Here is a 12,806-nt window from a genome sequence, read left to right on the forward strand (position 1 = left end):
ATTGTGCTGCGGCAGAAACTTTCTTCTTTATATCGCCTGATGACCCTGACACAAATTGCGAGTGCAAACTGATTGCAAGACACAAGCCCAGATCGGCGAAGGGTGCCCTTGAAACATTGAAGCTCTCCAAGCGCGGTCTAAGAGTCAGCCGGCATGTAAATGGGGGCCATCCAGTCGAGCGGAAGTAACTTGACCGTCATCAGCCCTGGAGAGGTTGATACACCCTTTCCACGTGGCACACTGCCCACCCGAGAAAAGTCCTTGCTCAGCTTCATACGGACAATGCTGGGCTCTGCCTCGACGATGTTGGTAAAGGCCAGCTCGATGAAGCCCAATGGTGCGCCTACCTTGGAGTGCCTCAATCCTACGTCGGTCTTGGGTAAAGCTCAGATCCATCGCAAGGACTTCGTTGCCATTGATAAAGAGAAGTGAGCTGCTACCCAATCCGAACACTTCGGCGCCCAATGCTGTGCACCATCCAGAACAGCGGTGTGAGCTTGATCGAATGAACGAGGTCGTCTGGCCACTTGCCACAGCCAGTCCGCGGCCTGTATGGAGGCAAGGCTCTGCTGATAGGCGACAATCAGTCTGATTCCTAGGGCAACCTACCACGTTCATCAGCGTTGCGCCTAGCCGACCGGCGCAACCACAACTGACGGCGATGCTGCGCCGATGTGGCGGTCAGGCAGTACCTTCTAAGAAAAGAGTCAAGAGTCGTCATGGCCGTGCTGGCTGTTCGCGATGACTAGACATTTTCTGCCATAAAGTCCTCTTTGCTCCCTGGGCAAGTTGTGACTTTCGCGGAAAAGGCACCTCACAACGACCTTCTTGAAGTGACGTCCTGTACTGACGACGAAGACGACGACGACTGGTCAGCACAACTCACTTCCCGAGTGCAACAGTAAACATCTACTGGTTGACTATTGCGAGTCTTCCAGAAGCCTGCCTGAGCACACCCTTCAGCTCGGGCGAACTACCAGAGGATTGAGCATCAAGACCCCTTTTGGCGCGTCTGCTTTTATCATTGTCTTGCAATGCCTGCCCAACGAGAACCAGCTGGGGATAGTGGTCGCGTGGACGATTTCAATTCGAGTTTGGAAAGGACTCGTCAGACACTGGACAGGAGTCGAGTCAATAGAGTTCGAACTCACGGCAGCCGGCAAGCACGCCGTCGTGGAGAAAGAGGATCTTCAAGCAGAGGCCAAGTGAACCTGACGTCGCCGTTCTCAAGGCTCCAATGCCAGAATGAAGGCGACCTCGCTGCGACGCAGTTGGACTCGAGCGCCACGCTTGGGTCGACCTCGCCACCATGCTTCCCGTCTTTCACTGACTCGATGATGGTTAACGTGGACCCCGAGGAAGACTTTGGAGTGTGAGTTGCTTTCACCAGACATACCTGTCGGAATGCATCAGGATGAAGAGCATCGGACTAACGCCGAGGACGTCATGAAAGCAGTTCGAGCGGGCCGTACGAGCGAGATCAGAATCAGGGTGAGAGCCGTCAATGGCCAAGCACTGTCCACGAAACTCCTCAAGTCCTCGATGTAGGCCAAGCATCATATGTCATCGGCCATAGCGAGGTGACACTGGATTGGTGGGTCTACAACCAGCAGTCGCCTTGGGACCCTCTAGTCATGCAGCACAAAGGTCCGCGGAAGGGTCTGGACGCCAGGTATCTCCAGCTGCGGGACATGATCGAGAGCTACCAGACATTGCCCTGAGACTCTAGAGATGGCGGGCGGCTATGCAGTATTTATTGTTTTCGACCCGGTGGTCTGCACATAGAGTGACTATCATTGTATGGAGATGGTTCCCTTACCTTTCTGGCATGTGAGACCTTGTTGTTAGCTTAGAATTCAATCTAGATGACCTGATGCCTGGATGTTGATATGCTTGGCTTATGAGGAATGGCACTAAACACTCGTAGCGTTCAACTGCAGTATAAGTCAAGGGCGTGACGGCCGTCGTTGAGAACAAAGTCGTGCTGGATGAGCATGAAGGCATCGTGGACCGGGTGGTTGCAGGAACTCGATTGTGACTCGATGCTCTCTGCTAGTGCTCCCAGGTAGGGAGCGTAACTAGCAACTGGAGGCGACTCGTCTTCAGCGGCGCGGGCAGGAAGGAGCGTCATGTTGAGCAGATGCCGATGGCCGGATTGGCCAATCACGAGCCCTTGCAGCTCCCGGGTGCGGGCCCCTGTCGTTCGAGCTTCTAGCGGAGCACCACCACTCACACACAACATTCGATCTTTCAGCATCACCATTGCCATCACCACCTCCACCTCGACGACCAACCACAGTTACCCCCGACTGACCACATCCACAACACCGTCACGATGGCCTCCTTCATTGCCCGCCGCGCCTTCACCTCCTCCGCCCGCCGCTTCGCCTCCGGCCCCGATGCGGGCCTCAAGGCTGAGACCAAGCGCAACCCTGAGCTCGCCGTGCGTCATATCCCTTCCTTTCGCCCATGTCGCAGCAGCGGACAGCTCCCCCTCCAGGACCTCGAACCCGAGCGCACGGCTCTGCGTAGTACCAACAGCACTTACTGACACCCCTCACTCATAGATCCTCGGCGGCGTGATGGTCCTCGCTCTCGGCGGTGCCGGTCTCTACTTCGGTTAGTCTACGCTCTGCGCCTCTCATTCCAGCAAAGCCAAGCCACACCACGACCATGGACAAAACAGCATACCCCAACCCATCGCCACAGGCCCTTGCGAATTTTAAATTGACCCCTAAGGCTACAAACGGATTGCTGATCTTTTGTGCTCCTTGCCAATCAGGCTCCTCCCCTACAAAGTCCACCTCCGAGGCCAGCGTCGGCATCGCCAAGGAGGGCATGCCCTGGGAGACTGGCGCGACCGAGGGCAAGTACCGCTACCACCCCGGCGGCGACGCGAACCAGGACCCCCGCGACGCCCCCAGCGCTGTCAACGTCGTCGTCATTCCCGACGTCAACCTCCCCAAGGTGAGCAACAAGAAGCCCAAGAAGGAGGCCCCGGATAGCGAGAGAGACATGGCAACGTGCCAGTTGTTCCAGACTGCATCCTGGCTGACACGCATAATTCCCATACATAGCACCTGCACGACAAGTACAACAAGTGGGGCAAGGACGGCTACTAGACACCATCCGCCGTCTCTTTGTTTCCACAATGTCCCAGAAAGTGTTGGTATGGCGGGGTGGACGTTGCTCAGATGACAGAGGGCTAGAGTGCGCTGCTCTGGAAGGACGATTGGAGGTATATACGAGGGACAAGGCTGCCTCCTCGAGGATGGAAATTCCGAGGATCCGAGTCACCTGTCCACAATCAGAATCAAGCATATTCCCTCTGTTAGCCCGTCTCGCTCGTTGTTGTGGCCTCCTCGAAAGTTCTGGACAATATCGGACCACCAAACCTGTTCGCCCGGATCCTGTCCGTCTGGCTTGTTATGCAACGTGGTCATACAAACGCAGCTGCTTCTAGAAGGCTGTCCTAATCATGCCCTCATGACGGACCATCTCAATGCCGCCTGCTCGGCATTTGCCGAGAGACAAGCATGGACAAATCCCATTCTCAGGTTCAAAGTACGCGCGATTTTTGGGTTTGACAAGGAGCGTTTTTTTTGTCTACTGCTCTATACCAACCCTCTGTGCATTTGGCTCGAAACAATTGACACCATACCTCATTACCAAAGTCACCCTATCCCTATGCGACCGACGCCACGACCATGGCTGCCACATTTTCTTCCTCGCTCCGTACTGTGATCTTTGTGGTGACGCCAGACTTTGAAGAGTACGCCATCCTTACGCTTGCAATGACCCTGCCACCGTTGACAGTCTTGCCCAAAAGTTTCAGCTGGTGTGTCGTTTGGTTTACGGGCACGTCTGTACCCTCCAAAGCTTGTAGCGAGAGAGCCTTGGCAAGTTGTTCGGTAGCGTCTGTTACCATGTTTAGTCTGCGGTATTCTTACAATGGATGAGACAAGACGGATGGAACCTACCGGCAATGCTGTTCATGCTCGACAATTGCAGAGTTTCTGAGGCCTCCTCACCAGCGGCACCAATTGACTCCCAAAGGTGGTTGAAGTTACCAGCGTAGACAGGGATCACGTAGTCGCTGCCAGCAAGGTCGAAATCACCGACCTCATACTCGTCGTCGTAGCCGCTCTCCTCAGGCTCGTTGGTCGTGGGGTCAATTTCCTTGCTCGTGAACTTGAGAATGTTCGAAAAGGGGCTGGTCGGCAACGACGCCTCGCCGTTGAGCTTCTTGAAGGCGACATAGACCTTGCCAGGCTCGTTCGTCGCGAGCCTGTCTGCCGGAATGATGAATGCCTCCTCAAGCTCCTCCTCCTCGGCGGGTGTAGCCATGACTGAGACGTTCTCCAACACCGTAGCGTCCAAGGTGTTCTTAATCTCGTACTGGAACAGGATGTGCTCCTTGAAAATATGCTTGACCACTGTGACAACGTATTCAGTCTCGGCCTCAGTCAGCTCAACAACTGGCGACGATTTCAGCACACTGCCAAACTCCTTAATTTCGGGAATAGCCATGAGCTCCTCGGCGACCTTGGCGGCGGCGGCGGCACTCGATGCTTGAGCGTCAGCGCCACTTGCGGCAGTCTTGGTCGGGCCGGTCTTTGGCGGCTTGAGCGAAGGCGTGCTCGCGGTAAGCTTTTTGGTGCGATCCTCGGCATCTGCTTGCTCCCGAGTAACGACAGGGATCTTGCTGATATCGAACGGCGTCTCGAAGCCAGACTTGTCGTCTGAAGTGACATACATGACGAGCTGGTGCTCAAAGTACGGCAACAAGAACATGTTGTCTGCAGTAATATGTTAGTTTGAGTACACGGCCTTCGGGATTTCTCCGTTTCAGGAACGTACCATTCTTGATGAACTTGTCGCCCATGTCGTCCTCCTCGTGCATAAGTCTCAAGTTGAGGGCAGCACGATCGCGAACCTCATCATCAACATCATCCAGGCACCTTGTGAGCAGGACGTCGACGCTGCGCTTGACCTCAGGATCCTTTTGACCAACACCGAATTTAGCAAGCGCGGTGACAGCGGCGGCTCTGACGATGGCATTCTCGAGTACGACTCGGTTGTAGATGTAGCGAATGTACTTGGTTGGCTGAGAGGTCTTGGGGCCTTCCAGACCAAGCAAGTGGAGAATGCGCACAGCGAGCTTAGTGAACTCGCAGTCCTCGATAAATTCGCAGAGGTGCGCGAGCGCCTCCTCCTTGGAATCAGGCACGAACTTGATGAGGTCAAACATGCTTTCAACAACCGCACGCTTGAAGTCGTAGCCACCCTCATCGCGTAAGATGCCGGAGAGGAAGGTCAGCATGCCAGCCTGCTTGCTCGGGAACTTGAGGCAAAGCGTGCGAATGGCCTCCACGATGGTGATTTTGAACTCGTCGGTGATCTCAGACATGAAGCTGGAGATTTGTTTCATCAGGCGGTCTACGCTAGCCTCGTTGCCAGTCTTGAGCAGGGTCGTGATGGCAAATGTAGCGATGGACCGGTTGCTGTTGGAGATGAGAGCCTCGATATCAGGGTTGCAGACGCTGACGGCCTGAGGCTTGAATGAAGCGAAGCTGTGGAGGATACGCAGGGCCGCGAACTTGGTGACGGCACGAGGGGAGGAGAGGAAGAGCTGCAGGACGTGGACGGCTTGAGTGACCTCGGCATCCGTAACATCCCGCATGTCGCAGATTGCCTTGCAGGCCTCAAAGTTGACCATCTCACTCTTGTGCCTCAACCATCCGTCGAGGAGTTGCATCATAGGCTTCCGCAGGGACGGGTCGTCCTCGGCCAATTGAGCAGCAAGTCGAACAAGCATGACAATCGCTGCAGGGCTCTTGACAGCCCCCGGAGCCCCAAATTGCTGGACCATCTTGACGAGAGCCATGCGATCGTGCGACCTCATCAGATACAAGAGACCGATGGCGTGATACTGTGTCATGGTGGAATTGTTGACAGGGAGGGAGCTGCTCGAAGACGAAAAGCCGAGAGAGAAGCCGCCAGATGACTTGGTCGAGGCTGCTGCCTCCTGGGTCTCGGACTGCCACCTTCGGACCACATCCTTGGCAATAGGAAGGAAGTGGTAGGACGACACGAGGGCCGCCGAAGAGACGGACGGGTTCTTGTCAACAATGGCCGTCTTCATGACACGTTCGATCGATTGTATCGTTTGAGCCTATGGCAAGGGGTATAACATTCGGTCAGCTGTCCCCATCCGTCGAACCAACCGGATAGCAGTTTTGGTTACTCACGTCCATGATGCGGCAGAGAGCGCGGATGGCGTTCGGGCGGTAGATAGCCTCGGTGCTGCCACCAGTGTCCTTCATGATGGTGCTTGTAACCATAATGATATCCTCAGCGGAGTGGGCCAACTCCTTGATGACAAGGTGGACCATTTGGCGAAGGCTAGCATCTTTGTTCTGGAAGAGCTTCGAAATGCCGAAGAATAGAGTTGTAGCTTCGTTTGTGGGGAAAGACTCGCCGGTGTAGAGGAGGAGGGCGATCTTGGTGAGGAGGATGCGACATCTTCGCGGTTGGATCGGGGAGCTGTTGAAGAGACGGGCTGCATGTAAAGAGCGGGAGTTAGTGGCGGTGTTCACATGGATGGCGCCAATTGATCATTCCCGTAGCAGCAGCGGAACTGGCAGGCTGGGTAGAGCAGGCGCTGAATGTGGTTTGCCGCCACCATGTGCTGTTGTTGAATGGTGCTGTTGGGTGCGAGGGTGATCTGGAGAAGGGGTCTAGACGGACCTTCCTGGAAGACTTGGGTGCGGTCGACCTTGACCAGACCGAGGTCCGCGTCCTCATCTTTCTTGCCGTAGCTCATGGCGGGCGAGGCGGCGGCGGTGATGTATGGGCCCGGCGGCGAGTGGCGGAACGGGAGCGCGTGTTGGACGTTGAGGGTGTCGCCAGCCTGGAATCTGGTCAGGGACGGTCAAGTCGCTATGTGTTCACCTGTGGTGGTGCACCTCCTGGTTTCTGTGGATCATGCTAGGTGGCCGCTCAGTGGTGGGCTGGCGCAGAGCACGCTACGTCGCCCACAATGGGTGGGCAGGAGCGATGTTGTCCACTTTGGAGCTCCCGCCCTTGTCAAACAGCGACCCCACCAAGCTCAGGGCCAAAGGGGTCTCTCCCCTGCCTGCCTGTTGACAATTGTGAGGGACTGCCCAGGTAAAGTATCCATGGATGGCTTCCGAGACAGCTGAATTCTGACAATGCCACGGCATTGATTGAAAAAATCCAAATCAAACGTCAAAGGACCAAACAGTCGGCCAGAAGCTGGACGAGCGTTGACCAGAAAGCCCTGATCCCCATGGTTCTGTTAGGCCCCCCTCACTCCCTTCCAGATTGTGACCCTGACCCAATGCCATGTGACGAAAAGCATGCACTTGAAGCTAATCAATACTCAACATGCACATCAGCACGACATCAACCCAGACATCTAATCACAACTGCTGGCCACAGCTGTCTAGTACATTCTGCCAACTTATACATTAACCTGCTTGTATGATAGCTGGGTTTCTACACCGTAGGAGCAATGAGGCCTGCAAAGCTGCGACACCATCTCGTTTCCCAGACTGTCGCGCAACAACCCCCTCGGAAATTCTGCATATTCGGCTCTGAGAGACTAGTGACCGCGGGGAGCAGTCGTGGCAAGCTGCATGACATTCTCCAGATATCCTGCAGTCCCGCCATATCTTGCTACGAGGCCGTTCAGATCTATCTCCTTGGCCGGGGACGTCCGCGTCCTGCCTATTAGCCCAGTGTTCCTCGTGCTCGGGATTCGGAGCATCTCCTTCTCTATGACCCAACCACACTCCGTGCCGATCGACGTCACCCAGTCGACAAGAGACGAGTACGCCGAGGGCGATTTCCCCTGGCCCTTTGGAGGCGGAGCTCGAAATTTGGCCCCCGACAATGCGTGACTGCAGCATGGTATCATGAGAAACGGGCAATTGGATATTGCCGCAAGGATCGGCGTCCACGGTGTCAGTTCGTCGGCGTGGTTCGAGATGATGAACGTGCCTTCCGGGAAGCGACCATCGTGAAGGATGCCATCAGTTCCCTGCTGCATGGGCAAGTCGCTTTCTTGCTCAGGGCCGGAGTTCTCTGCAGTCGGTTCCCCGCCGTCACCGATGATACAAGGGAGGAGCACTCGTTGTTGCAAAACAGGCTGGCCAGCAATGATCTCTGTCTCCTTTGCCCGGTCTTGATAATTGTCCCAGGACTTGCGCATTCGTGCATCGAAACCCCAGCCCGCATAGCCTTCCTGTCGCAAAATGTAAACGAGAAGGCCATTTCCGCAGCCGATATCCACGAAGCCAGGAAAGGGCGATGTCCCGTAAATCTGAGCCCAAAGCTTTATCAAGAAAGCTGCGATGCTCAAGTCTTCAAAGACGTGCTTGTCCGGGTCCGTCACTTCGGCCCAGCTGTCAATCAATGCGCGGGCGTACTTTTCTTTGAGCCTAGCATACGTGTTCTGGACGGTGGTCTGGGGCACAATCGTGTCGTGTTGTACACGCTTGACATAACCGGCCAACGTTCCAAGTCCGTGCTTGTGTAGAGTCGACAACAGATGATAGGCAGTCCTCCCGAGCTTGGCATCACCCTCATAGTCGTCAAAGAAGTTGTAGTGGATGGATATCCGGCCTGTTTCCGTGGAAGAATTCCATTCGTGGTGAAAAGCTAAAGCTTTGACTCGCGGATGGTAGAAAGGCATGTCTGCGGGATTGTCAATGTGCGGCTTGTACACAACCAAAGACTTTATTTCTTCGCTTGAGCTAAGCCGGCGGTAGCTCAAGCATGTTTGATCCATGGGCTGATCTCTCTTCGTGTTCCTGGGGATCAGCTTCCTGATCAGGGTGTTCTCAATGGCGTAGTCCTGGAAATGTACCGTCCGGGGTCGCAGGTGCTCACTCCCGTCATGTTCCTTGGCGCCCTCGGGGCCACTGGCTTCCAATAATATGTCTGCACGGAACAGCCATGATGAGTTCAGATTGGGATTTCGGATGAGGTTTCTCATGACTTGGAAAAAGACCTTGTCGTCGAAAGGGCAATCGTGCTCATACAGAGGCACCCAGGCTTCTCCCGAAACGTCCTCTAGTGAGCTTGGAGAGCCAGGCGGCAACTCTGTTGGATTGAACGCAACCATGCTTGCTCTCAACTCAGGCAAGAATGAAACAATGGGCTGAAGGACGTGTCGTTGTTCTATTATAATATGGCCATCTTTGACAGTGGGCTTCGCTCCATGGCAAAATGCTCACGACTTCGATGTGGGGCTGCGCAAGGCTCTGGACAATAGTTGCTAACTTGCTGGTGTCCCCTGAACGCAGGTGAGGTTCCCGCGCAGCAGAACTGAGTCTCGACACCAGAAGAGGCATCCAGGGATCGATCCTGCATGATACTGCAACCTTCGCGAGTCTGAGTAGCACGTGAAGGTCATTCGGCCGTGCTTAAGTAAGGTGTCAGACTCATCCAACTCCGAAAGTTTATCGAGAGAGCAGGAAAATGGGACGGGCGCGTAAGACGTGAGTGGCCGAGACTCAACTCGAGCGAGCCCAGGAGACGGCACATCAAAGGTACGTGATTGCGGTTTAGCAGGGCGGGCCAGATACATTGTTCTTCACTGTGTTGACCAGTGTAAAAAAGTACCTTCCGCCAGCCATGACTCACATCCATGTATCTCTGCAATAGTCGTGCACGGACCTTTGGGAGAGGAAGTGACTAGAAGAGACAGCTGCGTGCAAGGCCAGGCTCAGGGCTCTGGCGGAGGACTCCCAGCCGAGCTAGCCAAGCCTTTGCGGCTGCCGGCCGCTCACTGGCCGCCTGCTTGCCCTTGCCCCTCCACCGCGCCTCTTTGTGGCCACCCCTCAGTGCGTTCATCCTCTTCTCCCTTTTCCTCCATCCGACATCACCAGCCCCAAGCATCACCAACACAACAACCCGCCCGCCGCGTCCACCCACGACACACTCCCTCACCGCCGCAAGCCCACCGAAGCGAGACAACTCCCACAGTCGTCGGTCGCACTCCTCCCTGGCCCTTCACCAAGAACCCTTTTCCCCCAAGTCCCCCGCAAACTCGAGTTTATGTCAATCGAAAACCTCAAGTCGTACGGTAAGCAACACCCTTCTTCGAGCCACGCGGCCCCAGCCATGCCTCTGTCCAAGATCTTCAGACGCCGCGACCTCTGTCGATTTTTTCACAGCAGCAGTGTCGCATGCGCCGCGGCATGCCGGCTCTTTACTCGGAGCACCATCACCAAGTTGCGAAATCTAGGTTGGAGTCTCCGATTACTGACGCCCATATTTTCTCCAGACCCCTTCGCCGAAGCCGACGAAGACACAGGCGAGGCCAAGCAGACTCAGGATTACATCCATATCCGTATTCAGCGTTCGTCTTACCCGACATTACTCGCGTGCCGCATTCCGGCACAAAGGTTCCCCCTTGTTTCGACCGGCAAAGACTAACCAGAAAATGCAGAGCGCAATGGCCGTAAGACCTTGACTACAGTCCAAGGACTGCCCAAGAAGTTCGACCAGAAGAAGATCCTCAAGGTCATCAAGAAGAAGTTTGGTGGGTCTCACCGCCCTTCCACCCATCACATCGAGGTGTTCTCGTGACTAACCGAAGAAACAGCTTGCAATGGCACCATCGTGACAGACACCACCATGGGTGAGGTCATCCAGCTGCAGGGCGACCAGCGCAAAGATGTGCAGGAATTCCTCGTAGACAAGAAGGAGGGTCTCGAGCTCGATCCCAAGACGATCAAAGTCCACGGTTTCTAAGCTGGCTGTGTCCAAGCAACGACCGACAACCACTCGCCCATGCGGCGCCCTCTGGTGCCAGCCGAATATCACGCCCTGACGACAGCCCACCTTCAGAGCAGTGCCCGGCGATGCGGGACGGCACTGTAGATAAGTCGATGAACATGGTCGGTCACTAGGGCGGTGGTCCGTGAGGAGCTTGGTTGGAAATGGTCTGGACATGATACCCCTTGTTTGCCGTCAGTCGTAGGATTGTCAAGTAGTTATGCAGGACCAGGCTGCGACACGTGATGTGCCAGTCTCCGATACAATTGTCAATATACCGTGGCTGTATTTGAAGTAGTAGCTTGCGCGTGACAGTGCTCATCATGTGGAATTGTTACTCAACGAAGGGGGAAAGCCCTACTCTTAAAGACTGACAAGACTGATCAGCGGGAGCCACGCTGAGACTTTCGTCGTTGTGACATCATTGTGCCGCGGTGTTGGCTGGCTTTGTCACCGCACCAAGATCTTGCACGCGACACACGTGAAACCCCATCACCTTCTTCAAGAGCTATTCACACTAATTCATCAAGACAACCACTTCGAACAACTTCATAAATATATTCCAGACAGGCATGTTCTCAAGCGCGCTGTCGTTTCCAAAATCAAGTCCCAAGCTTTGCAGCTATCCTGTCCTCCCACGTGACCCCCAGAATCTTGACCAGCAGACTACCTAACACCTCTGTAGCGCGCCTCGTCGCTGCGAGGAGTGGGATATCCGGATAGTCATCGCGTGGCCGGGTCAGGTGGCTATGCCCGAGGAGAGCGAACATGCTAATGAGGCTCGAGATACTGAAGACGCGAATGCTGAGCCTGGTCTCCTTGCGGATGCTAATCTTGCGCTGTGTAATTGCATAGCACGCCGTAAGGGCGGCTGAGATGCCAATCCATGCTGGCAGGAGCATGCAGGGCGATTTGGAGGCCCCAGTGAGGTAAATTGCGGATGACGTGAGGTAGGTGAAGATGCAGTCGATTGTGAAAAGGCGAACAATAGTGGCTTCCGGGGTATAGTTGAGCAGCCAGCGGGACATGAGGCAGTCGGTGAAGAAGAACGAGAGGTAGGCAGAGGCCCAGCACTATTGAATATCAAGCAGGTCAGCCCTAAGCTCTTGGGTTCTACTTGGAGCCTACGAGGCGGCATTCGTACCCAAACGAAGACGAGTGAGGTCTCAACCAGACGCAGAGAAGCGCCCGCATCAGCGCGTAAGTCGGCCAGCGTCGGCGCCGAGGGGTCAGAGAAGTCGACGAGCTCCGTGATGAGGAAACGCAGCGCTATGCGCGCCCCCCACCATAGCGACGGGCCGATCGTCAGGAGGCGGCAGGCAGATAGGAGGGGATGCCATCGTCGGGGCACGCCAAGTGCGGCGGCCACACGGGGTTTCAGAAACGAGATGCCGACGGGAGCTCCGTCATGGCTGCTCTGGAACGAGTTGCCCGTCGAGGCGGCTGCTTGATCGTGGGTGGCGGTAGTGTCTGCTTGCAGAGTTGGAAGGGTCGTTGTTGAGGAGGGGTGTGCAGGGCCTACAGCAGCGGCGTAGGCGCCGGTGGTGTGAGCGGTGGCAGTGGCATTTGGCGCTGCTGTCGCGGCCTGCTTTGCCATCGAGAGGCCGTAGAAAGCCCCCGGAATGCCCTCAATGTCCAGCACGAGAGCAGAATCGGGCGTTGGTGTAGCTGCGAGGGTCGAGTGGGCTAGCTGTCAGTGGACCACTTGGCGGAGTGTTGATGGGTCGTTGGTGGTGGAGGCCCAGACTAGAGTAGAGATAACCCCTGGAACCAGGGAAGGGCGAGGTGGGCAGTCTGGAGCAGATGAGAGCATGGTCAACCGGGGCCTGACAGAGGAGCCAACGACAGGACCTGGACATGGGGACAGAGCCAATGAGGCAGGTGAGGGCAGGGCGTCCTGGTATCGCCTGGTGTTGCATCGTCGACGGGTTCCCAGGTTGGCCGAAGTATTTCAGAGTCCAATGTTCCAGCCCCAAGTCAAAAGGGATCAAGACTAT

General features: G+C 55.6%; 7 protein-coding genes across 7 annotated transcripts; 3 read left to right on the top strand and 4 right to left on the bottom strand.

The window, feature by feature from the left end:
* Nucleotides 1-8: 8 nt before the first annotated feature.
* B0I36DRAFT_68812 (uncharacterized protein) lies at nt 9-826 on the bottom strand. Its single transcript, XM_046163214.1, has one exon. The coding sequence runs from the start codon at nt 616-618 to the stop codon at nt 145-147; it is 474 nt and encodes a 157-aa protein (XP_046016746.1). The 5' UTR covers nt 619-826; the 3' UTR covers nt 9-144.
* On the top strand, nt 827-1,768 carry B0I36DRAFT_68818 (uncharacterized protein). The gene is made up of 2 exons (XM_046163215.1): nt 827-1,372; nt 1,454-1,768. The coding sequence occupies exons 1-2, from the start codon at nt 1,035-1,037 to the stop codon at nt 1,719-1,721; spliced, it is 606 nt and encodes a 201-aa protein (XP_046016747.1). The 5' UTR covers nt 827-1,034; the 3' UTR covers nt 1,722-1,768.
* A 496-nt stretch (nt 1,769-2,264) lies between these two features.
* On the top strand, nt 2,265-3,573 carry B0I36DRAFT_380791 (uncharacterized protein). The gene is made up of 4 exons (XM_046160834.1): nt 2,265-2,443; nt 2,568-2,619; nt 2,783-2,967; nt 3,078-3,573. Exons 1-4 carry the CDS (start codon nt 2,336-2,338, stop codon nt 3,120-3,122), a joined length of 390 nt encoding a protein of 129 aa, XP_046016748.1. The 5' UTR covers nt 2,265-2,335; the 3' UTR covers nt 3,123-3,573.
* On the bottom strand, nt 3,574-6,998 carry B0I36DRAFT_314471 (adaptin N terminal region-domain-containing protein). Its single transcript, XM_046152767.1, has 5 exons — nt 6,751-6,998; nt 6,252-6,562; nt 4,861-6,175; nt 3,981-4,799; nt 3,574-3,918 (listed from the first exon to the last, which is right to left on the bottom strand). Exons 1-5 carry the CDS (start codon nt 6,824-6,826, stop codon nt 3,686-3,688), a joined length of 2,754 nt encoding a protein of 917 aa, XP_046016749.1. The 5' UTR covers nt 6,827-6,998; the 3' UTR covers nt 3,574-3,685.
* A 214-nt stretch (nt 6,999-7,212) lies between these two features.
* On the bottom strand, nt 7,213-9,453 carry B0I36DRAFT_314473 (uncharacterized protein). The gene is made up of 2 exons (XM_046152768.1): nt 7,422-9,453; nt 7,213-7,320 (listed from the first exon to the last, which is right to left on the bottom strand). The coding sequence occupies exon 1, from the start codon at nt 9,149-9,151 to the stop codon at nt 7,628-7,630; it is 1,524 nt and encodes a 507-aa protein (XP_046016750.1). The 5' UTR covers nt 9,152-9,453; the 3' UTR covers nt 7,213-7,320; nt 7,422-7,627.
* A 351-nt stretch (nt 9,454-9,804) lies between these two features.
* B0I36DRAFT_314477 (anaphase-promoting complex subunit Apc5) lies at nt 9,805-11,103 on the top strand. Its single transcript, XM_046152769.1, has 4 exons — nt 9,805-10,114; nt 10,316-10,390; nt 10,481-10,573; nt 10,637-11,103. The coding sequence occupies exons 1-4, from the start codon at nt 10,087-10,089 to the stop codon at nt 10,783-10,785; spliced, it is 345 nt and encodes a 114-aa protein (XP_046016751.1). The 5' UTR covers nt 9,805-10,086; the 3' UTR covers nt 10,786-11,103.
* A 12-nt stretch (nt 11,104-11,115) lies between these two features.
* B0I36DRAFT_68878 (N-glycosylation protein-domain-containing protein) lies at nt 11,116-12,515 on the bottom strand. The gene is made up of 2 exons (XM_046163216.1): nt 11,954-12,515; nt 11,116-11,882 (listed from the first exon to the last, which is right to left on the bottom strand). The coding sequence occupies exons 1-2, from the start codon at nt 12,404-12,406 to the stop codon at nt 11,412-11,414; spliced, it is 924 nt and encodes a 307-aa protein (XP_046016752.1). The 5' UTR covers nt 12,407-12,515; the 3' UTR covers nt 11,116-11,411.
* Nucleotides 12,516-12,806: the final 291 nt, after the last annotated feature.

The sequence above is a fragment of the Microdochium trichocladiopsis genome (assembly GCF_020744255.1).
Source record: "Microdochium trichocladiopsis strain MPI-CAGE-CH-0230 chromosome Unknown B0I36scaffold_2, whole genome shotgun sequence".
In the NCBI taxonomy this organism is placed as follows: Eukaryota; Fungi; Ascomycota; class Sordariomycetes; order Xylariales; family Microdochiaceae; genus Microdochium; species Microdochium trichocladiopsis.

Bases quoted from the DNA above. Each gene is read 5' to 3' on its own strand.
- B0I36DRAFT_68818 (XM_046163215.1), top strand. From the start codon at position 1,035: ATGCCTGCCCAACGAGAACCAGCTGGGGATAGTGGTCGCGTGGACGAT. The intron at 1,373-1,453 runs GTGAGTTGCTTT...ACGTCATGAAAG, and splicing joins CCCGAGGAAGACTTTGGAGT to CAGTTCGAGCGGGCCGTACG.
- B0I36DRAFT_314477 (XM_046152769.1), top strand. From the start codon at position 10,087: ATGTCAATCGAAAACCTCAAGTCGTACG. The intron at 10,391-10,480 runs GTTCGTCTTACC...CAGAAAATGCAG, and splicing joins CATCCATATCCGTATTCAGC to AGCGCAATGGCCGTAAGACC. The intron at 10,574-10,636 runs GTGGGTCTCACC...CCGAAGAAACAG, and splicing joins GGTCATCAAGAAGAAGTTTG to CTTGCAATGGCACCATCGTG.
- B0I36DRAFT_68878 (XM_046163216.1), bottom strand. From the start codon at position 12,406: ATGGCAAAGCAGGCCGCGACAGCAGCGCCAAATGCCACTGCCACCGCT. The intron at 11,883-11,953 runs GTACGAATGCCG...GATATTCAATAG, and splicing joins CCTCACTCGTCTTCGTTTGG to TGCTGGGCCTCTGCCTACCT.
- B0I36DRAFT_314473 (XM_046152768.1), bottom strand. From the start codon at position 9,151: ATGGTTGCGTTCAATCCAACAGAGTTGCCGCCTGGCTCTCCAAGCTCA.
- B0I36DRAFT_68812 (XM_046163214.1), bottom strand. From the start codon at position 618: ATGAACGTGGTAGGTTGCCCTAGGAATCAGACTGATTGTCGCCTATCA.
- B0I36DRAFT_380791 (XM_046160834.1), top strand. From the start codon at position 2,336: ATGGCCTCCTTCATTGCCCGCCGCGCCTTCACCTCCTCCGCCCGCCGC. The intron at 2,444-2,567 runs GTGCGTCATATC...CCTCACTCATAG, and splicing joins AGCGCAACCCTGAGCTCGCC to ATCCTCGGCGGCGTGATGGT. The intron at 2,620-2,782 runs GTTAGTCTACGC...CTTGCCAATCAG, and splicing joins CGGTGCCGGTCTCTACTTCG to GCTCCTCCCCTACAAAGTCC.
- B0I36DRAFT_314471 (XM_046152767.1), bottom strand. From the start codon at position 6,826: ATGAGCTACGGCAAGAAAGATGAGGACGCGGACCTCGGTCTGGTCAAG. The intron at 6,563-6,750 runs GTCCGTCTAGAC...CTTTACATGCAG, and splicing joins CACCCAAGTCTTCCAGGAAG to CCCGTCTCTTCAACAGCTCC. The intron at 3,919-3,980 runs GTAGGTTCCATC...ACATGGTAACAG, and splicing joins GAGCATGAACAGCATTGCCG to ACGCTACCGAACAACTTGCC.